The sequence below is a fragment of the Rhamphochromis longiceps genome, linkage group LG16 (assembly GCF_057381845.1).
Source record: "Rhamphochromis longiceps isolate RC_006_pf linkage group LG16, R_longiceps_female_GT1.1, whole genome shotgun sequence".
Classification (NCBI taxonomy): Eukaryota; Metazoa; Chordata; class Actinopteri; order Cichliformes; family Cichlidae; genus Rhamphochromis; species Rhamphochromis longiceps.
The window spans coordinates 21,673,002-21,699,613 of record NC_140572.1 but is presented as its reverse complement, the minus strand read 5'-3'; the positions used below and the strand labels follow the sequence as shown (position 1 = coordinate 21,699,613).

At 40.0% G+C, this 26,612-nt stretch overlaps 1 protein-coding gene across 7 annotated transcripts; it reads right to left on the bottom strand.

The window, feature by feature from the left end:
* Window positions 1–367: 367 nt before the first annotated feature.
* Window positions 368–26,612, bottom strand: mid1 (midline 1). Of its 7 annotated transcripts, none has more exons than XM_085384049.1 (11): window positions 26,488–26,612; window positions 11,789–12,510; window positions 10,523–10,582; window positions 6,622–6,717; window positions 6,069–6,176; window positions 3,667–3,815; window positions 3,443–3,570; window positions 2,678–2,821; window positions 1,967–2,128; window positions 1,669–1,876; window positions 368–1,392 (listed from the first exon to the last, which is right to left on the bottom strand). In XM_085384049.1, the coding sequence occupies exons 2-11, from the start codon at window positions 12,452–12,454 to the stop codon at window positions 1,044–1,046; spliced, it is 2,070 nt and encodes a 689-aa protein (XP_085240175.1). In that variant the 5' UTR covers window positions 12,455–12,510; window positions 26,488–26,612; the 3' UTR covers window positions 368–1,043. The 7 variants fall into 7 exon arrangements, with proteins under 7 accessions (XP_085240175.1, XP_085240172.1, XP_085240173.1 ...); XM_085384046.1 differs by lacking the exon at window positions 26,488–26,612 and adding an exon at window positions 22,722–22,867; XM_085384047.1 differs by lacking the exon at window positions 26,488–26,612 and adding an exon at window positions 19,773–19,922.

The window sequence follows — 26,612 nt, the reverse complement described above, 5'->3', positions numbered from 1 at the left end:
TTACTGATGATTAAATGAGGTAGAAAAGCAGATATATTATAGGAGGCACACATTTTACAAAATTGTAAAGAATGGTGCGTTTATATACATATATACATATATGTGTGTGTGTGTGTGTGTGTGTGTGTGTGTGTGGGGGGGGGGTTATCAGTCAGTCAGAAAGAGAGAGAAAAGTCAATGCACAGATTTTTAAAAAATTAATTGTTCTTTTCTTCAAAATTTCTATAGAACTTGCAGTGAATCCTTTGTTGTCAGTTGTTTTTCAGTATGCTATTATCCTGTCCAAATCTGCTTTGGTGACAGCCCTACTGAAACACATTTGTGGATTGCATTATTCATGACACAAGGAGGATAGTCACGCAAATAATCATGCGAAGTCACTTTTATTAGATCTTGTCAGAGAAACTTAAAATGGCATAATTATGATGAAGATCCATTTTAAAACGGCTATAATGAGGAGATGAATATTCCCGAGATGCTAAACTTTACTAGAACATTTTCAGAAATAAATACATAAAAACCCCTGAATTGACTGATTTCTTATTAGAATTAAAAAAAAAGTGAAACCGTTCTTAACTATTATTCTTAGATCCTGCATTTACATGTTTTTTTTTTTCTTAGAAACATTGACAAGTAATCATTTATATTATAATGACAACTTTATCAAAGTGCTACGACTTAAAAAAGTTCAAAAACACAAAATTTCCAATGGCCTCTAAATCAACCTTCCACAAACATATGAGCCCCCTTAATAGATGTCATTAAAAATTCGCCATTTTCCTTAAAAGTATATTAATAAAAAAGTGTGCAATATGAATGTAAAAAAATGTGGAGCCAGCTAGTGAATTTGGAATTGTCACCAACCAAAAGAGTAATGTACATAAATGTGCAAAGCAAAGAAAACATTTATTAAATAGCTCAGATTAGTTTTGGAAATCTACACCAATGTCACTGTATCCTTTTTTCTTTTTTTCAAAGGTGCACACTATCAAGTCCCTTTCTGGATACAAAAAAGAAAATCCAGGAAAGACGGGGCAGGTTTATCAGTTATTGTAGTCTGTTCCCTCTAAGTGATCGGGGATAGGCAGTCCACTCAGGATTGTTAGGCATCTGTTCCAAACATTGAACACAGGGCAGACTGGCTGAGCAAAGTCAATGTCAAACGTATACAAGTGCTGAGAACCAACAGCGTCATAAAAAGACAGAGATCCAGAATCATAGTCCAACAACACCCCGAGACGCCGCAAGTGGGGCGAGGGCTCGATGGGAATCTCTTTACTGTTGTGACGCACCACCCATGAGTTGTTGCAGCGAGACATTACCCAGGAGGCTGAGTTTTTGCCGACCCACTCGTGTTTCGGCGCTGACTTGTACGCAATTCCTACTGCAAACCTGCGTAACCAATGAGAGGAAATAATTACATTTCATAAATACAGGTTTAGTAGTAACATTCTAAATCTGAAACATCATTCACGCTTACATAAAAACAATACATCTACAGACTTAAGCAGAAATAAGAGCAGACATTCTAACTGTAGCAATGTAGCAAATTTCATGGAAATCTATCCAATGACTAGCGAGCCTATCTTTGTTTAGTCTTGAGTCCAGCCAACCAGGAGTCTGACACTGAACTACCTGTGAGCCATGCTACGAACTTAAATGTTTTACCATGTGCTTCCCCCAATCAGAGCCTCCCAGTAATGGCGCCCACTGTCGATGTAGACATTTCCCGTGACACCGTAGCTGCTGTGGCTGGAGAAGCGGTCCTGACTATGGCTCTTCTTGGACGATGTCTCATCCCTCTCTACTGTCAGGTTGTCATGGGACACCCTCAGCTTCCGGTGAGCAGACTTTGGTTCCAGTTTGAATGGCTGACCTTACAATTTTAAAAAAAGTATTAATTACAATTGTCAAGTATTAATAATTATTTAGTAACACAAGCATTTCTGAACAGCTGCTGAAGTACTGTTTGTCTTGAGTTTCCCTGGTTCACTGCTGCGGGTTCCAGCCTGGTTTATTGCTTTCACTATGAAAATGTACTTGGTGCCACACTGGAGTCCGTGCACCGTGTAGTGATTTTGCTTGATGTTTGGTACTATCATCCAGCTATCAGCAGATTTACACAAACCTATAGACAAAGCACAAATTCACCATGAGAATTATTACTAAGTTTAAACTAAGGAGTGAGACAACACAGTATAACAACATGAACTCTTTCAATCTAAGGCTGCTATTTTTAATTCATCAAGTATAGTTGCACTGCTACTCAAGTGTGCTCAAGCGCTGAGGCAGATAAGAATAAATGCTTGATCGAGCATGTTGTGGCTAATTAGGGCGATCAATTCGAGCAGTCTGCTCTTTATTTCAACCTCGAGATAATATCCAGCTTACGATGTGCATCTGGATGTAAATCCAGTCTGACTGTTATTTTCCTTTCCCTTCTGAGATGCAGCAAAAATTACAGTGCATTTTGGAAACATCTCATTACCCACGAGAGCCAGGACAATGCTCTCCACTCCAGCAGCTAAAACACAATATTATGTTTGGATATTGTAGCATACCCCCTCGAACTATTTGAAAATCTTTCTCAGAAATCCTTTTCAAATCCCACCACTATCGTGTTTTCCACCCCAAACATTTGACTGTGGTTCCTTTAGAAAACAACATATGGACTTACTGACAACATTAGATTGGCTGGTGAAGATGGCATACTGTAGCTCGTATGATACAACAGAGAATTCATCATCTGATGTCCAGTGAACCGTGATCGTGTCATATGAAGCTGTACAGAGTTCCTCGCGGATTACTGGTGGATTTGGCGCTTCAAACACAAAACAAAAGGTAAATGTTGCCCAGAGAAAATAATGAAAGCAGTGTTGATTTCATTCTGCACACAACATCAAAATAACAAACAGAGACCAGTGATGGATAAACAGCACCAGCCCTTTGTGTGTATGCACGTGTGTGTTTGTGTGAGTGTCTGCATGTGTCCTTTATTCTGACAAGTGTAATTAATCTATATTGGAGTTCCTCCAGCTATTACAGCTACATCCCCCACGCTGAGTTAAATTCACAGTGCACAACAGGAGCCGTGCATAAACAATCAAACCTGTTTCATTCAGCAGCAAAAAAACTATTGCTGTAAATTATATGAGCTTTTTAGTTTTCTGCCACTCCTTCACAATCACATAGTTAAATATGAACTCACCGCTGTTATGCTTGCCGAAGCCTGTAATTTTATAAATCCATAATTCACGGATAAGCTGTGGTTCATTTTAAGTGCATCTTTCAATAAAGGAAGCCGGCAAATCGTATGAAAAAGAAAGTTTTGGGGAAACTGATCAGGCGGTACTAAACAAGCAAACAGATTATAGTAATTTACATGGAGGATTCATTTCAAACAATTAAATGCTCTGTGCTTAACATGCGTGGCCCGACTCACCTGTGAGGTAATCTAAGCTTTCTAGCATTTTCTTCTCCCTTGTGAAGTCCAAAGCAAAAGTATCAAATGTGTCATTCAGGTTAATTTCTGGTAACAGGATTTGGGAGGATGCTGTTGCCATAGACACTCTGGTACAAAGAAAATATTAACATTAATATGTGGCGACAGTTTTACACACAGTTTCTATTGTTTGTTCCCGTGTCTGCCTTTCGCTGGTGTCTCACCTCTCGCAGATACTTTTAGCTGTCTGAAGAAAGCGAGCGTGGTCTGTCTCCTTGAGGGTTTGGTCAGCCTGGGTGATGAGCGAGGAGGACCTCTCAATGCACTGCTTGCAGCCGGCTATCTGCTGGGCTAGCTTCCTCAGCCTCACAGACTGGGCAGAAAATAGGATATGCAGACAGATGAATAGCTTAGTAAACTACCAACCGATGCATGACCTATGAGACGGCAACTTATCCAATGTAAAATTGGGTTTCACTTTGCCAATAAGGAAATCCTGCTGGGGAGAAAAAAACTCTGATTTTTCAGTAGTGTCATAGTCACAAGAGTCTGTCCTACAACCTGTTTTATAAGCAATACTTGCATAAGAGGGGTATTCATGAGACATCCTACACAGTATTGTCATAGAAACCAGACCCTTCTAACCCCCCTCTGTGGCTCAATGGCTTAGTGGCTGAAAGCAACCTCACAACCTGTGTCATGAGCCATGAGGTGTGGAAGGAAAGAGGCCCCCTCCAGAGTGGACCATCACAGGAAGCAAGACTCATCTTAGTCTGACACTGAACATGGCACAGCATGCTCCCGCTTCTCTAAGGCGGACAGGGGAAAAGGAAGGGAAACCATTCAAGAGGCATAACACCTCCATATTAAAATTATGGACACCCGCTCCTGATACTGAGGACAAAACAAAGCAATAAACTCTCGTCAGTATAAGTGGCCATCAATATGTTGAAACACAGGTCCACACTGCAGAAGAGAACTGCAATTTGTTTTCTCTTTAGAATCCAAAGTCAGCTTTTCTTTTAACTATTCTATATTGTATTCTTTAACCTTAACATAGCCAAGTAAATTGTTTTTGTGCCTAAATCTTCCTAAACAGTGGCAAAAATATATTTGCTTGTTGCCCTATAATTGTTCACATTAACAGGATAGCAAGCAATTACATTTTAGTTCTTGAAGCATGTCTCTTTGCCACATATGTTTTTTGTTCTTTCCCTGAAGATTCTTCTCAGTCAGTTGCTAAAACAGCCCCACTGTTAGGCAGCTTGACTGAATACTCAATAAGATGTGAAGCAGGAAACAGTAAACATCACGGTAATGTGTGCTACGTTTTACTATTTGTATATTTTTGATAAAAGCTGCTTTTGAAAAGCCAGTGGTGATTGCTGGGGGGCAGGGGAGAGAAGCTACCCGCTGAGAACAACACATTTTCAGGGCCTGCCTTCTGTTTGCATTTACATGGCTAATAGGAACTCTGAAGGGACTTAATAGCTGACCAGTGGTGGCTACAGCACCATCCACGCTTTCTGTGTTCCTTTACTTTCACTTTCCCATAATCCTGTTTCAGTTTTCTTTATTTTTTCTCTACTTTGCAACACAGTGTGAGTTTCAATAAGCCAAACACTTCACAGACTGCTCATTTCTCCATGCATTGCAAATTTGTTAGACTGTAAAAAATTGTTGCTTGCATAGCTGATGTTTAGCTAATGTTCACTTTTTTTTGTTTGTTTTGTTTTATTGATGTCCACGGTTCCTCTTGGCAGGAAAAGTCCCTGCTACTAACAAAGAAAACACTTCTGAGAACCATTATGGTCACCAGAAACCGGAAAAAATGTCATCCTTCCTCCATGAATTATTAGAACTATACAAAAGTTTATGCTGCCTGGAAATCAAACTATGTATCAAGACCTGCTTTTATGTAGTGTAACATGTGTCCAGATGGAGCCAAATGTCACATTTAGAGAACTAACATCAGTACAGATTACAAAGCAGTATGTGTCTGCCCACATTAGCTAACACTGGCCACCAGTCAAATCAGAGGCCTACACTGTGAAAGCCTGATTTTGGCTTATCCAGGTAACTTCAGGGTTACCATGGGTTTGCTTTATGATAAAGGCAGTTCACTTTTTGCCTCTAGAGCAGGTTATATTAAAGATTAGAGATCAGCAGGCATGAAATCATTGCCTACTGACCAATCAGTTCCACTGACCAATCAGTTCTCTGGAAGATAGTATCACCATTCCTGGAAGATCCCTGGGACATCATTAATACAGTAAATCATAGTGTTTTTAATACTAAACTACTGTACAGTGCTTTTTCAATTACAATGCTTTTCCTACTGCTGATTTGTATTAGACAATACATATATGTTTAACTCTTCATATTTTTTTTATCTTCCTTTGTAGACGTTGCATTACATCACTTATGCGTCCTTCGTGCGTTACATACTCTCCCTTTGAGCAGTAGACGTGTGAAGAGTCTTTTTTTTACCCATCATCTGTGATTTGTTATTGCTGTATTCTAATAAGAACAGCAGCCTAGGGTGAAGAAGCAAGGTTATCAACATGGACGAGGTGATAAACAAACAAACAAAAGCTATCGAGATACAAAGTGTGATAAACGGTACCTTGCCCTCCTTTATCTTGGTAGCTATGATTTGTCTTCGCTGCTGTATGATATTAATCAGCAGGTCACACTCTTCCTGCAGCTTGTTTTCTTGTCGCGATGCATTTACCTAGACAAAACAGGGGTACAGGTAACATACATTAGAGCAGAGTTGCAATCAGCTGTCCTTGTTTACACACACACACATACACATATATTCATTTAAAGCACAGTCATTTTGAGATAACTGACATAATGCAGTATCTTAATCCTTTATTTGAAAGGCTTTTCAATGAATCACATGCTATTTACTTTATACATATTTATTTATTTATATCTAGACATAAATAAATTCATATTTAGCTTACACATGCTGTTAAAATACCAAATTTGCAGTCATTTAACAATAATTGTTGAGCTTGTGAGTAATGAGCACTCAGTCTTGTTGACATGATACAATTCCACATTCGGATACAGTAATTCATCACGGTGTTAATAATTTAATGAGTTGTTGCCCACGGATTGCCGGGAAAGCTAAAACCCCCAACCTGAAAGGAACAGACAAATAACCTCACCTCCACATGTTGGCAGGTTTGGATAAGTTTGCCCATCAGACTTTCCAACTCACTGGTCCTCTTTATTAGATTGCTGAGGTTGGAATCCAAGGCTTGCTGCAAAACAAAATTGAAAGGGAACATTTCATTATACACTGCCTCCCCAATCAAACTGTAAACAGCTGAATAAATCCTGGAAGAGAGTTAGGTGAATAGGAACATAAGGACCATATCAAGTGTAATGAGCACATGAGAGGACACACAAGGTTGCCCCTGGATATGAGTGGCCAGATTTGGGCTCTGATCAGTGTGAGCCCCCCCCCCCAAGTCCTAGCTTTGTGCCAAAGATCCCATCATACTGCCCACTGAGGCCATGAAGCTAAGCAGAGCATCTGCCAGTAATTTGGACAACTGAACCCAGGGTGTGCTAATCACCGAGTCAGATCAAAGGGTGATGTTTCGAACTTAAGCTCTTACTATAATCGGGCAGCATGATGATGGTGTCCTGTGACATTACAGAATGTCTAATATTATAAGCATTATTCAGAGGAAGTAAAAGATTAATGCATGATTATATTAAAATGATTTCAATTCAAACAAAACTGTGGTCTTGCAAAACCAAAAGCAGATGGGTGGAGAAGGTTGTAACTTCAAATATGGATGACAGATTTAGACTGCAAACTAAGGATACTGCACACCCATGCTGTAGCCACTTGTCAATTATAGTGTGTTCATGATCTCTATTTTATTCCAAATTGGACCATGATTTACAAATTTCCCATTAGGGAAAAAAAGCAGTTAAAAGTACTTCTATACTAGCATCATTTAAAAAACTGACACCAGACATTAAAATAAAATAAACCTGCATTTCCAGCTAAATCAAATACAAGCAGAACAACGTATTTCAATCTATTATTAAGTCTTCAGCAATACATGTGAATGGATCTGAAATTTTACAGTCAAACAGTTACAAACTGCCTTTGAATTTCACTGTTTGTAACTATAGCACCTGGTTCCTAAAACATTGATTTAAAAGAAATTATTGTAGAGAACCATAAACACTAATCACAAAAATATAACTCTGACTAACATCCCTTTATTCAAAAGGAAAAAAAAGAACCCACAAATACTTTGAGATGAGACCAAACAAGCACAAGAAGCCTGCAAAGATTTAAAGCAAATAGATGGTGGGAGAGGCTCTGTCATGTTAGTTCAGTCTCACATTGTGATTTCATAAGGTGTGTGAGTCACTGTACTAAAATAGCAGAGCCTCTGTTTTACTGCTCTTACAAAGATAATTTATTTATATGGAAAAGAAAATGTGATGAAAGCCATTTCAGATGATCCGTTGCAGGTCCAGGTTATGGCGGCTTTGAAACCTCCTAAGTGGTGTACGAAACATAAGATATTCAGCTGATGGTGAATACAGCAAAATACAGTATGACCGTTAAAAACAACAAAGTAAAATCACCTCAGCGAAAATTTTTACTGTACAGCCATTTTCAATTAAGCTAAAATAACTTCTCTTGCAGCGTGAATATTCTTCACATGTTTAGACAGCTCTGTCTAATGGAGGTCTCTTTCCTAAAATCATTTAAATCTGATGAGAGGAAAGAATAGTGGCTTCCTTTTGTATGGGAAAGCTTCTGGTTCCACACCTTTTCATTGGCTGGCCTCTCTTCCTTCCTCTTAGAGTCCTGAAAGGTCAACGTCAGGACTCAGACTTTTATCCTGTGTCAACATTAGAAATTTTATTCACTGTGCGACTCCTCATCCTGTGAGCAACACAGGCCGTGTTTTGCATTACTTTGCTGGAGAACACCGTAACTGTATTTGTACCATAGTGTGTGTGGTAACTCTGGTGTATACATACATGTGTATAATCTGTGCTGTATTTAAGTAAATGAATCAAAAATAGATGCAATTGTAATAAGTTATCAACTTATACATTTATTAATTACTTTTTGATGAGCTTGTAAGTAGAATCCATTTTTTGCTTTTCATTGTTCACTTTAGTCCTGCCTTGGAATATTTCCAGAAAAAGCAGGTCAGCTGCCTCTACATCTTAACAGGCTCCATTCATGTGGCAATATGAAATCTTGAATGCTGTTTTTGATTGTTCTTGTTTTAGTTTTAAACCACCTCTTCTCTGCCAAATGTCAAATCAATGCGTACTGCTCCAAGCAACCGAGCCTGCTATGCCTGCGACCAGCCAACCACACCAAAGTGAGTGACCACGCTGGCGAACAAGAATGCCTCTCAGGGCTGGATATTGCTAAAAATTCAACAATGGTTTCCTTCTAAAATGAGAAACAGGCTTTGACACTAAACAGAATAAAGCTTCTTCACCAGCTGTGAAAGTGCTTTCTAAATCAAAATGCAATGGACTTGAACTAGTTTTACTGAAGACATCAAATGTAGTAAGTTAGTAATTAATACAATCATATTTATGTTTGAACAGGTTAACTAGTAGTCTTTATTCTATAACCTTTCAAAAAGAACTTTTCCAACACTGATTGTAATGATGCAGATTTTTTTTCCTCACAAAAAATACCACATTAAATATCAGTTGGTTTGATTTTTATAGAACTTTAAAAGTACCCACATACTGTGTGCGACCGAGCTGTTCTAGTATAAGTTCTCTGATGACAATGTTTGGAAATTTATATCACGAGAACATGCGAGGCGTACGTCAAAGTCAAGAGGTGAAACTAATACCTGCGGAATACATGAGTGCAATCTCTTTTTAATTAGGCGCGCACAAGGTCATAACAGTGAAATGAAGAAAATGTAACTTATCCATTTCCTACTATCACTGAAAATAAATATTTCAGCGCTGTGGTTGAGTATCCCACCGTCACCTCGTTATAGAGTAGTCCTGGGTCTTAATTTCATTTCCTCCTCTTGTTTTCCACATGTTTACATGGGTTTCTTCCCACGGTTTTAATCTAGCTGGTTTGATCAGCTCAAGCTTTACAACGTCTGCATGACTGTTTCGTATGTTTACATATAAGCTCTGTGATTATCTGGCAAAAAAGGGGGTTTTCCTTAATGCTTCTGCCTTTCCTATGACTTTAATAGGAATGCAGCGATATAAGAAAATATAACATGGATATATAAGATTTATAATTATTTAACTGGGATCATGTCACATAATTAAGGCTGAAACACAGACACGCACACAAAGACGCACATGTGTGCCTTTACAAGTCACAGTATCCCTTTGTCTGGGAATTTGCGAGAAATGTGAGGCACTGTGGCTATAAACATGTGCTTGAAAAAAGCCAACAACTATCAACAAGCTCAGCTGCATGCCACCTGGGTCCTGTCCTATGCCATGAGAAAAAAACTATTTCTCTCTTTGTTGAAAATTGTCATTTCCTCTTTCACTTGGGCTAACAATGCAACTAACAGTGCATGTGCATCAAGGGGGAAAAAAAAGAGTAAACACATGAAATAGTAAAATATGAGATACGGCGATAGGATACCGAAAAAGGTAATTGGTTAATGTTTTTCAAGAGAGAAAATAGACCTTTGCTTATAACAGTCTGCAAGAGGATGAAAATGATTCGGTTCGCCTTAATTCACCCACAATCCTAATGTCTGCAAACATCTGCAGGATTTTATTCTCATTAAAAGGGAAGTAACAATGTCACAGCACACATTAACTACTTCGTGAAATAATTAAAACACACCAGGCTCACAATGCTGAGTGCTTTAACTCTAGCATTAATAACCATCCAGGCCATATTGCCATGCCTCATTACTTCATGTTATGCAGACCAGCTGCAACTAGCGTTTCACTTTCATTTCACTGGTCTTGATTTGGTAATCGATCCCTTCAAAAGTTACATTCAGGTCCAGGCAGATCTACGCAGTAAATCTGCCCCGAATGTGTAATTAAAGAAATGATGCTGATCACCTGCTCTGCCTCCTGGAACGAATGATCACGCCCCACACAGAGAAAGCGGCCGGGAGATTTCTGCACAATGACAGCACGATCAAACAAAGGAGAGAGGTTAAGGCTGGTCCTATCTTCCCAATATGTTGCAAAAAGATTGTTTATATCCCACTTCCACTGTGACCAAGCATTGTGAAAGAAAGGAATGGGGACAAAAAAGGCTTTCAGTGCTGCGTGTGATACATAAAACTATCCTTTTGTGAGTCATGCATTAAGGGAGTGTTTTGTGAAAAGAATAAGGGTGCTCTTTTTTTGTTATGCAGCCTATGCCATGCAGACAAACTTTAAGGTGAACTTTAACTGAACTGAAAAGCTTTTTGCAGCCGAGTTTAAGACTTTCCCAAATTAAAACAGTAAATGTTTGATGTTCCCTTGTGTATGGTAACTTTCTTTTTTGTGTTAAAGTTCCATGGAACAACTGGCTTATAGTGGACGATAAAATCATCCTGTTGAGTTTGCGAGTTACTTTATACACCTACCTAAGCTAGATTTTTTATGATAGAAGCTTATTTGTGAAGAAAAGCCAAACCGCCCTTTTATACTCCAGCAAACAGCATCTTCTTATGTCTTATTCATGTCGGCCCATCTACTGACAATGAGCAGTACTACCTAAAAGTGTGAAAGCAGTCTCTGACTGGCCAAGTGGGAAACAGCTTCAAAGTAAACACATTATCGCTAAGCGTAATTTAGAGAGGAAGTCATTTCGTACAATTATTTATTTCACAATGCCGAATAAAGGAGCTTTTGTAGTGTTTGCTAATTCGCTACAGAAAAACTCAACTCTAAACTTGCTTCACAAAAACACCCTTCTATCTCTCTTACTAGAACTGCGAAGTATTATTGCACTTATTCTTGTAAATCATCTGTATTTTTCGAGTAGCAAATCCGTCATGGAGTACTTTCTTGTTGACTGTCTGTTTCAGATAAACGACTTAAAAAATAGATCGATGAGATTTAGTTTCACATTCCTGTAATCAATACTCTTAATTTATCTCTGTGTGTTTGTGCGTTGCCAAAATCGAGCTGTGCAAAAAGCCCACTTAAGTTTATCATAATGTGGAAATTCAATATTTTCATTATCAGCTTGCCAACCTGTCATGCTGAGAAGCTGAAAGAGGTTTTTGAAAAATTCAGAAACCGTCTCTCAATTATGTGCTGGTAACATTAGTGAAAAATCTGTTCTCACTGTGTCCTAAATCCCTGAGCTTCTCTAAAATTATTTCTTACCTTGAGTTTGTCATATCGGTCACTGAGGGCTGCGACTTGGTGGTCTCGGTGTCGGCCAACTAGCTTACACAATGCGCAGATCAGCTGCTCGTCCGTCACACAGTACATGTTGACCTTCTCGTCCTCGTGCTCCAGACACATAAGCCCTCGTAGATGTGAGTCAAGCAAGGGCTCGATTAGACGGTGTCCCGTGAAAGGCTTTTTATTTGGATGGGTGGCCTTGAGACACTCCTCGCAGTATGACACCTCGCAGGTGACGCAAGTCTTCACGGCATCCTGTGGAGGGTCCTGTTCGCAGAACTGACACTGGACCCGGTTGCAGGGGGACGTCATGGCTGTGCTGTCAGGGACGGCTCGCTCACGCCGAGTCTCGTTAGGAGAGTTGGGTCCACTTAAAGAAGCTTTCTGGTAGCGGTCGATGATATTCTGCAGAGTGACGTTGCGTTTGAGTCCCTCTAAGCCCCTCTGATTGAGGGTGATGACATAGCGACAGGTGGGGCACTGAAAGGCGCTGATGGACTGAATTGGCTCGCTGGGGGTGCAGTGGGAGACCAGGATTCGGTGGGCGCAATTGAAACAAAGACTGTGAGCGCAGGGTAACAGCAGTGGGTCCTCGAAAAGCTCCAGACAGATTGGGCAGGTCAACTCAGACTCCAGCGTTTCCATTTTCAAGCAAAACAAAGCGGGATGTTCAGCGAAATCCAGGGAAGCTGATCAGCTATCTGTAAAGATGACACAAAAATAAATCAGGAAATGCTAGCAGCAGCGACAAAGGTTAAAAAAATGATAGACTGTTGCTTATTAGTTTCTATCAAGTTATTTTTCTGAGATTAACTGATGGAGAAACAATAGTTAGCTGGAGTCCTAATGTCCACAATCAAATCCAACATATTCTTTGGAAGGAACAATAAAAAACACATTACGCATACCCGATCTAATTACCAGTATTTATGATAATAAAAACAAAGTTATTCATCTCTACTTGAGTTTCAGCATGCACCAGAAATCGACTGAACGTAAAAAACATTAATATTTTATTACATAAATATTTGTAAGAGATATCTGATTATGGAAATGAAGAATACTGGAAAAATAAAACAAGCAAGCAGGAGAATTCTCGGGCAAAAACACGTGTTTGCACATAATACATAAACATGTATCAGCTTTCAGTTTGGTCTGTGTGGCTCAACTGAGAACTTAAAGAATGCAGCAGCAGCTCCTTTTAATTTGGCACAGGAATAGTCTAGCCTGTCTATACTGTAGCCCGTAGGCCAGCAGGCCAGTGAGGACTGACAACTCAGCCAAGCAGAAGTGTATTGGCCTGCTTGCTGATGGCTGGGGCTACACACCATCACAGACACTAAGCCTTTGTTCCCGGCCAGTCAGACACCCCAGCTGCGAGTGGACACACTGTGCTCACAGCGTCTTTCTATGTGAACTCTCTACCTCCACTCATTATGTGTGAAGAAGGCAAAAGCTCATTATCAGGACAGTCGGGCACAAGTAGCCTTTTGAAGTTATGAGGATACAGCAATTACCTATGAGCTACAAACCTGGGTTTGTTCTTTCTATTCTATTCAAATCCTCGCAGACATTCAGCGATCCCACTGTACTGCACAAGAAAAGAAGCAATTGTTGCACGTGTCTCTTGTGACTCTGATGCATCTGCGGGCCTTTGTTTCAGTGCTATTTTGTTCTTTAAAGGCAAAGCAGCAAATGTAGGTGCCTAGAAATTGAGAATCAAGGGATACCGCTCCATTGTCCAAACCCCTCTGGTGTGAACAAAATATGCTTTCAGGAACAAATGTTATTTAATAACAATACTATATTATGTTAACTTTACAGATGATATGAAGTCATTGTTGCATTGTACTAAAGCAAATAAACCTCTACAGGGTAACAACATGATAGTAAAACATGGTAAAAAAACAACAACTTCTTGTTCAAAATTTCATCCACTTGTTAGATTTTCCGCAGCAAGAGAAAAGACAAAATCACACATTATATTTTTTTTAGCAAAGCAACTGGATAAACATAATGCTTTTGCGAGTTGTTATTTTCAATAGGATGCCCTAAATACAAACTAAATAAAGGGCTTTGTGTGACAAACACAAAGCAAAAAGACACTTATCCTCTGATGTCATCGCTTATGGTATAAAATATCCACACATTATAAAAAGCTTGTAAAACAACACTGTGGCAAAGAGCCCTTGCAAAGTGCGTTACAGCCCCAAGTACATTACGCACTCCTGAAAGTGCTCCCATTCATACACAGTTTACTTTACCCACCGATGGATTTCGCCCCACTTTGTACTGCCGAGACATTTTTGCTGAAGGAGAACTTCTGACTCGAATCATGAAAATATCTTTATACCACAAAATGCACCAGTCATTAACTCCAGCATGCTTGTAGAGATATGCATCCAGATGGCACAAGTTTTCAGAGCCCCATAAGTCCTGCAGCAGAGCTGTCATTAAGCAAGTGATTGAGCAAGAGGTAGCAAGCACAACAGGAAAAGTTGCCCGACAATTCCAGGAAAGCCAGCTCCACCTACAGCTGGAGCTCAGGCCAGTACTGGAAGAAGAGAGAGAGAGAGAGAGAGAGAGAGAGCAGGCAACAGCGAGAGAGAGAGAGGGAGAAAGAGAGAGTGCGCGTGTAAGAGAGCGAGAGTCAAAATCAGCAAATAAGCAGAGGCACAGTATCATGTAGAGCCCTAGTTCACATCCTCACAGGCAGGTCAGTGTCCCCTCAGCCCTGCCCATTCAGAAATTCAAAGCGTTCGGATCAGTTTCAGGTTCCCTTGTGTGACTGTACCTCTGCTTCAAGCAGCACAATGCTGAGGTACTTGGCAATTCCACCGGAGACTCAAAAAGAAAGGCTGAAGACACAAACACAGATGAGAAGGAGCCCGGGAGGCAGCGGGACTCATCTGTGATGTGGGACAGAGGTTTGGGATTCCCGCAGCATCCAGTCAAGAAAATTATGTGGAATCGCTGGTTCACCATCTATCGGAGTCTGTTATCCCTCCTCTCTGAGGCCATTGTTATTTAATATGCAACAAATCTGATGCAATGGATTTTTACAGGCTGCAAAATAACTGTAAAGTTGCTCAGCAAAAAAAATGCTGAGGCACGAAGAATCTGCCATACAATTACAAATAAAGACTGGCACTTTCTAACATTATGTGCTACATTCCAGTCTGTACCAGCTGGCCCTCATGTGGGAATCACTGAGGTACCATCTGCTTACCATGTGCCTCTATTTCCAGACACACCCCTGCTGCGCTCCATTTGAATTCTTCTGTCAATCAAAAGAGTCCCCAGGGTGACTTTTCTCTCTGAGAGACAGGTACACTATAACTATTAAAGGCATGCTACAGTTCGTACAAAGGACTGGGTAGAAGGTACATTGCTTGCGAGATACATATTGGAATGTCACTGGTATTGCCAGGGAATTTGGTGTCTATCATAAGATCGCACAGAGAATTGATCAGTTTGAATAAACAGCGCTTAGGGAAACCAGGAGAAAAATGCACATTGATGACTGAAAAGATTCAAAGTTAAGTTTAAAAATAACCTCTTTTTTTTTTTGCTCTTTACCAAAGTATTCACAAGTGTAAGGCAAAATTCTGACTTCTGTTCCCATTTAATGAGAAAAAGGGGAACAGTCAAATTCTGGTACTTACTGTCTGTCTATGGGGCATTGTAACATTGCCTACATAAAATTTCATTACCTTTTGGGACAAGCTGTATTAGGTTATATCACATATCCACACCAATTGGAACATGCATTAATAATGACAGACATTGTATTGATATAATATTGCTATGGGAGTATTCTGGTGTTATGAAGTTACATACTTTGAGACCATAAAGCATTAAATATGAAAACAAATGAGATCCAAAGTTCAGTTCTCTCAACAATAATGGTTAAATAAGATGAGACCTTAAATTTGGAGAGTAATACGACCATACAACCAGAATACTACATAAAACCTTGTACAAAAACATCTGACTCTATACATCACTTTAACAGCTACGTTTGGCAAACTGATTGCTTTTGGATAAGTGCAGCATTTTCAGCTGACAGTTTCTCTTCATACTCTATACTGAGGAAGATGCTTAGGGTATGGTATCCAAAGAATCACAGGTATGGGAAATAAGAAATTAAATGTGTGATTGTCTTTAAACTGAAGTATTAACTGAACATGTGTAATTTTATTTGATTAGGAAGTCGCCTAATGGGTCACTAAGAGATGAAACAATTACAAAGTCTCAGATATGAAGACAATTTCCTGTTCAAGTACTGCCTAATCCCTTTGGTTATGGTCTTTTATCGCCCTTAATGATAGCTCTGAACCCTGTATTCGGAGTCTGAAAGAGTGTGATTGCTCTTTGTCTTCCTTCCTGGGGCACACACCTAACATATTTATCTATAATCCTGTCTTCACAGCGTAGCTGTGACCAATGTGTGGCCTGTTGCTGCTCCCTGAAGCAGCCAGCTCAGCAGCGGCCCACTCTGGCCTAATATGATTTACAGCTGCAGCAGCACAAATCAGCTGATTAGACTGACAAATCTACCTGATGTGCAGCTGCACACATTACTGAGATTAGCTTAATGGGAACTGGCCCTGACCAAGGGCTACAAATGCTGTTATTTAAATGATTACGGAGGACAAGTTAATTACAAATCTAAATATTTCGGCAACTGAATTCAAAACGCATCTGTCAAGCACAACTGCACGGAGAAGAATAACAGCGTTATAAGTTTTGGTGTTGTGGCTGTGCAAACAAAGCTTTAGCTGGAAACCAGGTCCAATTAATGTTAGCAATGGCATTCTCACAGCGTAAGAAATGGAAACGGAGGTGTAGAGGTCAGCTGAAATATGTTCATTCTTCCTGCCTGTCACTTCTCTGCATGTTTACTGACACAGGTCATCCCGGTCAACATCAGAAGTTGCACCAAACTCTCATTTCCTCTCGGCGACTTGGCAGGTGGCATCAGCGGGGAAACACTGTATCCTTTCCACCACCACAGGAACTTTAGAAAATGTGACTTTCCAAGTATGCAGCTGTGGTTTTGTGACTCAAACGTCCACACAGAAGAAATGTCTCATTCACTTCGGATCTATCTCAATCTGCACGTTTTTGCTGAAATCATAAATAATGTTTAGACCTGCTCTTGTTTACCGTCTGTCCCCTGTGCAAGGACAACCAGTTTGCAGACGTCATTCAACAAGAATGAGTCTAACTGTTGTGGAAAACATTCAAAGAGCGACATCGTGTGGCTGATTTGTGAACTACAGCAAGCACAGTGTCCGGTCTGACGTTGAAATTAAATGGTGACCTATAAATTCCCACCCAAATAAAAAATAACTGCAATCTTAAGAAACGTGTAAAAATTTAATAGTCAGTTAATACTTCTGTTCCCAAAGCGTCCACCACTTGCAGCTCCTTCTCCTAAACTCTAATTATTATACATTATAAAAAGACCTCGTGAGTTACCATGGTGACAGCTTGATATCTATTTGTCACACTAGTGATCAGAAGCAGTGCTCTGGTGGGAAGATGTCTAACATTCCTCCTCAAGTGAATGAGATAAGTTACTTATTAACAGGGGCAACCACAGACTCAAATGCGATAACTCAGCTTCACTCTTCATTAGCTCTGCTCTGTTTTTATGTATGCAGGGCTGATGCAAATGGGCTCACGCATGCACGCACAAACACGCACACACACTATATAAATATATATAGAGATAGATTTTGCAGAGGGAAAATGTCTGTATCCTTTATCTTATCAGCTCCGTAAATGGTATTTTGTAGGTCACGAGGCCACAAGATTGTGGTTGGAAGAGTGGCTTTATCTTCCTCAGTGCTGCAGTGGATCTCTAAGTCTGAGCAAGGGTTGGAAAAAAAAAGGGAAGTGGGAGGAGAGAGAGAGAGAGAGGGAGGGAGAAAAGAAAATAAGGCTAAAAGATATATTCTTTCAGGCAGAGGCCATGTAAAAGTGTGTGTTTTAGGAAATGCTACACTGAATTGCTGCTTTAACACTGGAAATCGACTTTGTCTGCTCCCACTCTCTTTGACGCTTTTTAATTACAAAATCCCTGTTGGCCCTCCAAGTTAGTCATCTTATTCCACAAGTTCTACCCACACTTCATAACATGAAGGAATCTGTGAGCACCACAAGGCCAAACCACCTCAGCTCTTGCACAGATCCTTGCCTACAGGCTTAGAAACATATGACTCATTGTTTTGGTAGAAAAATACAGAGGCACAGAAACACAGTGAACAGAGCTAAGAATGACCCTCTGACTTACCTGCCACATGATTACAGCAATAAACAAGCAGATAGTTAGGCTCTACCAAGCTGATCCACTGCAGCGGTCTGAACTTTAAGCAAAGTCACTCGCCCCCTGAATCTCTGTGAGTTTCTGACACTAACTCTTTCCTTCTAGCCTACTGAAAAAACAGCAGGAAGATCAAAACTTACCACCCTTTTCTCTTCCCTCACTGAGAACTGCACCTATCCCATCTACAAGTAGTGGGCTGCAAATTGTTGAGATAGCCAATCATAAGAAAGGGGCAGGCCTTTCACTGGTTTGGTCTGTCTCTCGGAACTGTTAGAGCATAGGGTGTTACCATAACTCCGGAAAGAGGTTTGCTGTCATCCTCCAATGGATTTTTCCCCCCAAATAGCTGAGCTGCATGCCACAAAAACAACATGCACTGCATTAATAAACAGATTCATTTCAGATTCATTGCATGTTTCGTACGATGAGATTTGCATATAATATAAACCAAAATTTGCAATGCTTTATAGTTAACCCTGCTAAAATTAGTCTAGAATAATGCAGCTTCACGCCTAAGTCACGGTTCAATGGAGCCAAATGGAATAGTGCCTCATGAAACACAGTAATCAATTATTAATCAACTGTTCAGAAAGTACAAGAGCGACACTTTGCAAATGCTATCATGGCTAAGCAGAGGTATATTAATAGACTGTCAGTCATTTATGCCATATAACTATTAAGAATTGCTATCTTCATTATCTCAATGCTGATGAATAACATTGCTCAAGGTAGGAAGGTTACTTTATGTTAGCTTGGAAAACGCTCAGAAGAAAGCTTATTTCTTAAAGCAATAACACCTTTTTTTTTCTTTCTTCCTTTTTTTTCTTGTGAACACATTCACTGAAATGGAAACACACAGGAATGTAATGTGGCTGCGACAGCTGACTTAGATATTGTTGAAAGTTTTCTCAGATTGTTGGCATCTGTTCACCAGTCTCACAGAAACGCTTCCAATGCAAACATGTGCTGGCTGACAGGATTGGCATCCAAATAGTGAGACTGATAACATCAAGTTTGATCCGTTTATTAGCACTGAATTCGAGCTTACTTTTGAGGCAGGGCATTACCTGCAACAACCTTGTCAACAACATAAGGTCAGAGTGGTTTTTGTTCTTCTTTTTTTAAATGGCATCCATATAAAGCAGACGTTTATGTTGTGGGGTTAAACCACAATATATAAGGCATGGCTTGGTTTGGATTAACTTTAAGCCAAAACCCCGGAGGAGGAGCAGTGAGATCTTATTTTTCAGTATAAAAAAGGATCAAAAGAAATGTAGGGGAATGACAAAAACACTTAGATTCTTATATATGTTAACTCAAATAATGAGTTGAAATGCATCATAACTGCAGCTGCAGTTAGGTCAGCACCATGTGCAGTGTGGAAGCATGCAATAAAGTGCAAAAATATTTAACTGAGCACCACAGAAAAATTCACTGGGCCATAAAATCACCATTGATGTTTGTTTACATTTTTATATCTACATTTCAAACATGCAGACAAAAAAAATATGCAGAATACCGTATTTAATTTAGCACACTAAAACTCCCTCAAAGCCAAACTCCAAAGTCTAAAAGAAACCTAAACAGCTTTTAAAGTGTCATCCACTGGAAATACAGATCACGCCTTACCTCGCTGTCTGTTACTCAGTCAAGCACACAGTTCACAGCCAGGGTGACAGATGAATACAGAAATAAAGCCCAGGAAGGGATTTTTCTCAAAACACCGGCTTTCCTCAGAAGCCTCCCTTCAGCTCCCACTTTCTGTCTGGGTTCTGCTGCTTCATCTGTCTCACTGCTATCTCTGAAATTCTCTTCACACAGCCTCTTTTTCTCTAATCCTCTATAAAAGAAGCCGAAACTGCTCCAAATGGTTCAACCAGGCGCCGACTTCTCAGGCTTTTCCCTCTTTGTATTATTTTGTTGGCTGGGATCATTAACTTAGTCCCATGAGAACACAAGGAGGTAAATAAGCCCCCTCCTTCCTGTGGGAGGCTGTCAATCACAAATGATGAGGCAGTGAAGGGGGTGCTTTTAGCCAACAGGGAAGAACTCCTGATTGGTCACCAGGGAACAGAGGTGCTCTGCATGACAAATGAGAGCTCTGGGATAGATTGAATTGTGAAGATGCTCAGCGAAGTTTACATGCTCTTTTATAATAGACCTTTTGCGTCTTATTCATTCACCTGTCAAAAGAATGTAAAGCCATGGTAATGAATAATCAAAGAGGGCAGCAAATGTCTATTTAATGCAGCTGAATTCAGGAAAATGTAATTTATGTTGTAAACGGCTAACTACTGTCAACACAAATAATCCCAGGATCTTTAAATGACTCTTTGGTACAGTCTGGACACTCAGCGGGGGGACTGCGAGGCAAGTATAAAGCTTCCGTTGCCATGACAGTGTGGCAAGAGCAACGGTGCATCTTGGCGCTCCAGCCAAATGCCACTCTAATCTTTTCACTGGCAAACCTTCAGCTCTCTCTTCACAGCTTGTTTGTTTCTCAGTCAAGCCTACTGCTGTCTGTCACTGTCCAGTTCCTTCCAGCAACCCATGCCAATCTAAAGTCTGCAACGTTTTGTAAGGAGCAAAAATGTGTAAAGACGCTGTTAGCGAGACAACAATACCTGAGAGAGGTCGCTCTCCTCCCGGTGACCATGACTAAATTGAGAAACAAAAGGCAAATTAAGCGGGTGACTCCTATGGCCATGTAACTAACATACTAATGGATGTGAAACTTCACAGGACAAATCAATTTAATACATAAAAAACTACCAAGCGGCATATAAAGATGAAGCTAATATGACTGTCACAAAAACCTAGTGGCATTTTAAGGCCGGCTCCCAAACCAAAGAGCAGAAATAAACACATTTATGGCATCATTTTTAAATAATTCACTTTATGGCTTAAAATTAATGGCAGGGCTGTTCTGGGTGGTACAGCGAGCTAGTACCAATAAGGCTGCTAGCTTGCTGTTAAGCTTTACCTGCGCTAATGTGAGTCACTGAACTTCTTCTTGACTTCTTGTTGCAGTTGGACAAATAATTTGTCCAGTTGGTGATTACAATTAAAATATTTTATTTGTATGTGACTGTGCGACCAGAAAGTCTGTAAAAGGACCTTGCTAAACAAGCTAGCTATTATTTCCTGAGAATTTAGCACTCTTTTAACACTCCTTCCTTACATTCTCTTCTTTCTGGGAGCAGAAAACAATAATAATGCTAAAGTTAAGTCTGGGTGCAAAACACAGCAAAGGTATTCCTCATATCAGTCCTTAGATGCACACGACCTTTTCAATAATTTCCAACAGCAAGAAAATCAGCAGGAAAGTGCTATTGCTCTGAGTACTATATATATATCCACAAATTGTCTGCAGAATAATTAGTTCACTGCTTGCTCTCATATTGAGAATCATATTAGGGCAGTAAAAGGCAATAAAACTCAGGACATTAGAGTCATCCTGACATTTGCGGCCAGTGCTTTTTAAAGATGAAAATGACTTGCTACTTCAGGGTCAGTCTAAAGTCACGCCCTATTCTGAACTGTAATAAACGCGAAGTGGAAAAATGTCTGTTTCTGTTTTACTCATCCCATAAATATAAAACTTGTCTGGGCTGTGGTTTTAACAACTGTCCCCACCTCACCCACTGGAAACCCAATCTGATCCTTGTTAACACACAAATTCTCAGGGGCTTTCAAGTCCAGCAAATTGATCCATATTTATTTTGGTATCTTCTTGTTACTTAGTAGCTCTGCTTTCCACTAAAAGCAGATATAATAAACTGTATAAATCCAAATATTTACCACGGATTATGTCATAATGCATCAACATGACTGAAATATAAACTGGCAGTTTCATTCTATCAAGCTGATATCAAATTGGACTCCAGATGTTTGAGGAGTAACAGAAGCAATTTTGTTTATGCTTTGTTAATGCATTTGTATATGTGACCTTTTGTGAACTGTTTTCTTAGTGTAATCTTACTAGAATTAAAAAAAAGGTCATATTATAGCGCCCATATATTTCCTTATCAATAAATAACAGCATGGCTGGAATAATTATTTAAACAAATGAATATTCATCCTCACTAAATAAGGCCATTTACAGCCTGAGGCAGTTCTCTTGATGATGGCTGGCACATCAAGCTCTATAAATTGGGGGGGGGAAAGCCCTGAAAAGGGCTAGAAATACCCTCCTGAAAAAGCAGATAAGAAGTTAGAAAAAAATAGGCTGTGAAATTGAATGTTACATAAACTTTGATGAGGGAAAAAACAGGATCTATCCAAGTGAACAAATGAGCAGACATTTTTAAACTGCATCATCATCATCATCATATGTTTCATCTTGGTGTTTATTCTTTCCCAAGTTCAAACCTCTTTCATACCTAACAAAGAAATTCTTAAATATACATTAAACAGAGAATAAAATTTAAGGTGACATTTTGGAACTAGAGGACAGACACCATATGCTCCAAACAATGCTCTGACAATGATGAGAAATGCTCACTAAAGCATCAGGACTAATTAAAGAGTCAGGGTATTTCATTAGCAGCCAAACAGTAACAAGTAAATCTGACTTACATGGTATAGCAGAATAATCTTCAAAAACGCAGAAGTAAGATGCAACTCCCACTGACAGCTCAGCTCTGTTTTTCAGCAGCACATGGGAAATTAAACAAAACATACAGTAGCATCCTGGCTAGTCTCTTTCCACACTCCCTCCCTCATTGGTAAAGCTCTCTACCCTACCCCAACCCCAGCCGTATGCTCATGCAAGCGTAAAACATGTCCAGGAAGCGTCACTTCCACTGGGCTATTTCATGGATACTGTCTCCATTAATGCCTGGGCCCACCAACCCCTCCCCTATTCCGGGGTTGAGCTCTTGCCCCTGGCACCCCACCCTCTCAGCAATGAGACAAAGAGGTAACAAATGGAGAGACAAAGGGGGGTCCACAAACCTAGGGGGACCACATTTTGATGAGTTTCTAACTAAGCAGCCAGGCCTTGAACAGATGGGATCAGTCTCCAGGGCTATCCTGCATGGCTGGCTTTAATACACAGCTATATACATCCTCACAATTGTTAAGGTCTGCTCACTAAATGGCACGCATCACCTCATAGAGCACATGCAAGTGAAAGGCAACACAAAGGAGAATATCTTTACAATGTTATGTTTGCCATTAAGCCTTCAGAAATGACGGTAATTAAAGTCTGAATGTACGTGCCCAATTGAGTTAGCGCATGCTTTGGCATCCAGATTGTCCTTTTGAGTGCAAACAGTGATCTAAGCAGCAATAATTATTTTCCTAACTAGGACAGTCCAAAACACTTCTCATTTTGCCAATAAACAATAAGATGAAAGCGTAGACTGCCCCCGCCATGGCAGAGGTTCAACACTTTAATTGCTTTCATCCCCAAGGCATGATGCCCACAACAAAGCAACACACAATCAATCCAAACATCAACCAAATGAACGAGCCCGTTAGTACCAGGCCAATTAACACTCACTGCAGTTTATCTTCAGCTTTCAACGGAGGTGTTATTTTGTGCAATTTAAGCTGGTATCTCAAAGAAAATCTGCACGTCTTCATTTTTAGAGTGTAGGAGGTTTAAGGATATAAACTGTAGAAGATCCAGCATCTACATACGCACATTCACTGTGCTTTATGATAGACTGGCAGAACGTATAGAGCCGCTGTGAGCCGTGACCTAGAAATGATTCTTGTCCTCTTAGTTTTCTGCGGCTTCGCTGATGCTACGTTCAGTTATGCCAGCAACAGAATCAATTATCAGCCCTGTTCTGCTCTCTACTATAGTGTATCAAACGAATACATGCTGTGATCCTAAGTGGTGGGACTGAATTTATTATAAAATATTGACATAAACAGGCATATTTTAAGGGATTCCCTACAGAGCATGTCTGTTTAGTGCTTTTAAAGCAACGCTTTTAAGAGACTCTGTTAATGTTTGAATAGTAATAACCTTATTCGGCACGTATAAAGCGTATATTTACTACACTCCACCCTGAAATGATGAGCATGAAGTTTTGAAAATTATGACAAGGGATCAAAAGAAAAAAGTGGAAGAACAAAGGAAACGTTCATATATCATTTACAGAGGAAACTACTTATACTGCGTTGTTCAAAGCCTACTGTGTCTGGTGCTTTCTCATTGAATTGAAACACTGAGGATTTTTTTCCCCCCTTTTTTTTGGAAAAGTAAGGTCATGTTTTATGTTTAGTCCACACCACAGCCCCAAGGCCTGAAAGTCGTGGCTTGTATTTTATTTTATTTTTTATTTTTCCTGACAAAAATGTATCTTTCTGAAAGAGTGCATGGTGAACGCCTGCTACATTCTTGCTGCTTGGAGGAATCTGTAATTGCTTCCAGCTTCTGAGGGACCCACTAAAACTAGTGTCACGTCTTTATCATTATACTCTCACTGACAACACTGGAGTTATCTTATCAAAGATAGTGAAGCATTGAGCTAAATACCCCCACAAACACAAGAGGCAGCAATTAAAGACAGTACTTATCCAACACAGGAAGGAATAAAAGTGTACCGTCTACTCTCCAGTGCAGAGGTTTAACACTTATCTGTTCTCCAGTTCTCCGTTAGAGAAACAAAGACACAGTGCCACTGTGCTCAAACATCCTACGCCAGGATATGCTTGAGGAGCTCTGAACATCTGTTTTGGTGCACTGTGTTCATGCATTCATAGAGACTGTTGGAGCCAAAAGCAGAAGTGCAGCTGTTGTGATCTGGGTCAGCTGCGTCTGAGCTGAGCGATGTTTTCAACACACTATCTTTGCGGGTTAAATTAAATTTTGACACTACCGTCGCCGTTTCATTTAGCACTGACCATGATAACCGCCGTCGTGTAGAGAACGTACACATAACAGTCTGTCACTGAGGTGTTACTGCTCCGCTGTATATGTTGGCTTGGTGCGGCCCTACAAAAAACCTTCACTTACACTCCATCTACATGTCAACAAAACATTCCTTCGAGACAGTTTAGGACACATTACTCAACCCTGGCCTGTGAAGCACATTCTTCAAGGTTTTAAACTGGATGAACATTTGCAGAGGTATCACTGATAGAGGGATATGCTTCAGCTGCACTGTGCAGCGAGTCCAAACACATGCATGCGCACACATTACAATCACACGGGCCCCATTTCCCCACAAGACCCCATTCCCATTTACAGTTATTGGCTCTGACAATGAGAGTGACCTAGCATCAGCTCTCGCTCTGTCACAACAACGAGGCGCAGAGAATTCACAGCTGATGGAGTTGGCACTGCTGAGCCGATGGAGACTGTTTTGTTTATCATTTGGAGTGAGGACTGACGAAATAGAGCTATATAATGAAGGCGAGAGGGAGTTTTAAAACATATATTAAAATCAGCAGACATCCAAAGCACTCAGGGGAATAATAATACATTCAAGCTATCTTCTTCTGTGTCTTTATAATATGATTATTATTCAATACCTCAGGCACAAAAGATTGATGTTAAGAAATAGTTCGGTCGCTTAAAACTGTAGCAAGCAGGGTGTTTCAGAGAAAAAACAGATCCAGATGCTTGCATGTAGGAAAGTACTAAAATCCTAAATTAATTCACCAGAGTTCCCTATCCGCAGTTATTTGGCACAATTGCACATTCTGCTCTGTCTGAAACAACATGGCATTGCTTCACTTCCCACCAAAATAAAAGTTTGAGGGAGGGAAATGCCTCTCGTCGAAACTTATGAGCGATCCAGGAAAAATACACAAAACTGCACAAAACCTTAGCACCACATTTCTTCCTGTGAATAGCAAAAGATTTATTTATTTATTTTTGCCAGCTGAATAATTTACCAACAGTTGTTTTGTTCAGTTGTCAGCAGATTTGATGCATGTGCACGCATGAGTGAACTTCATATTAAGACAACATATCTGGCCTCCCTCCCTTTTAAATTAACTTTTATGTTGAGAAGCACAAACAACCCACACTTTTAGTGTCTTACGTCTTCTTCTTATGCAAACCTGTTTGTGCAATCCTGTGCATCCATGCGTGTATTCTCCTTCACTGTGCAGACTGCAGTGTGTAAGTTTCTTATGTAGACTATAGCAGATTCCAAGGAACAGCTGAAAAAATTGCCAGAAACCTTTTACGAAAGGATAAAGGCCCCAACTTTCACCCTTTGTGACTTTGCACAGTGCTAGTCAATTTCCCTGCTGTTCAGTTTGAGGTGATTAGCACTGGTCATGCAATTAAAAAACAAACAAAATCTAAAGTCAAGACTCAGCACTAATTAAAGTCGCTTGATCCAGTCCCACTAAGTGTTTCTTTAACAGATCTTACCTGCTTCCCCATGGCTGCAGTGGTATGTGTCTCTGTCTGGTGAATAAATATTAGGCTAAAACTGAGTGTTACTGTCAGGCAGCTGGTACTTCCCCTGAGGTAAAACAGGAGACAGAAGGCTGAAG

Coding starts and splice junctions, on each gene's coding strand:
- mid1 (XM_085384049.1), bottom strand. CDS start 12,454: ATGGAAACGCTGGAGTCTGAGTTGACCTGCCCAATCTGTCTGGAGCTT. Junction 3,816..6,068: donor CCAAGATAAAGGAGGGCAAG/GTACCGTTTATC, acceptor TTTTCTGCCCAG/TCTGTGAGGCTGAGGAAGCT. Junction 3,571..3,666: donor GCTAAAAGTATCTGCGAGAG/GTGAGACACCAG, acceptor TCTTTGTACCAG/AGTGTCTATGGCAACAGCAT.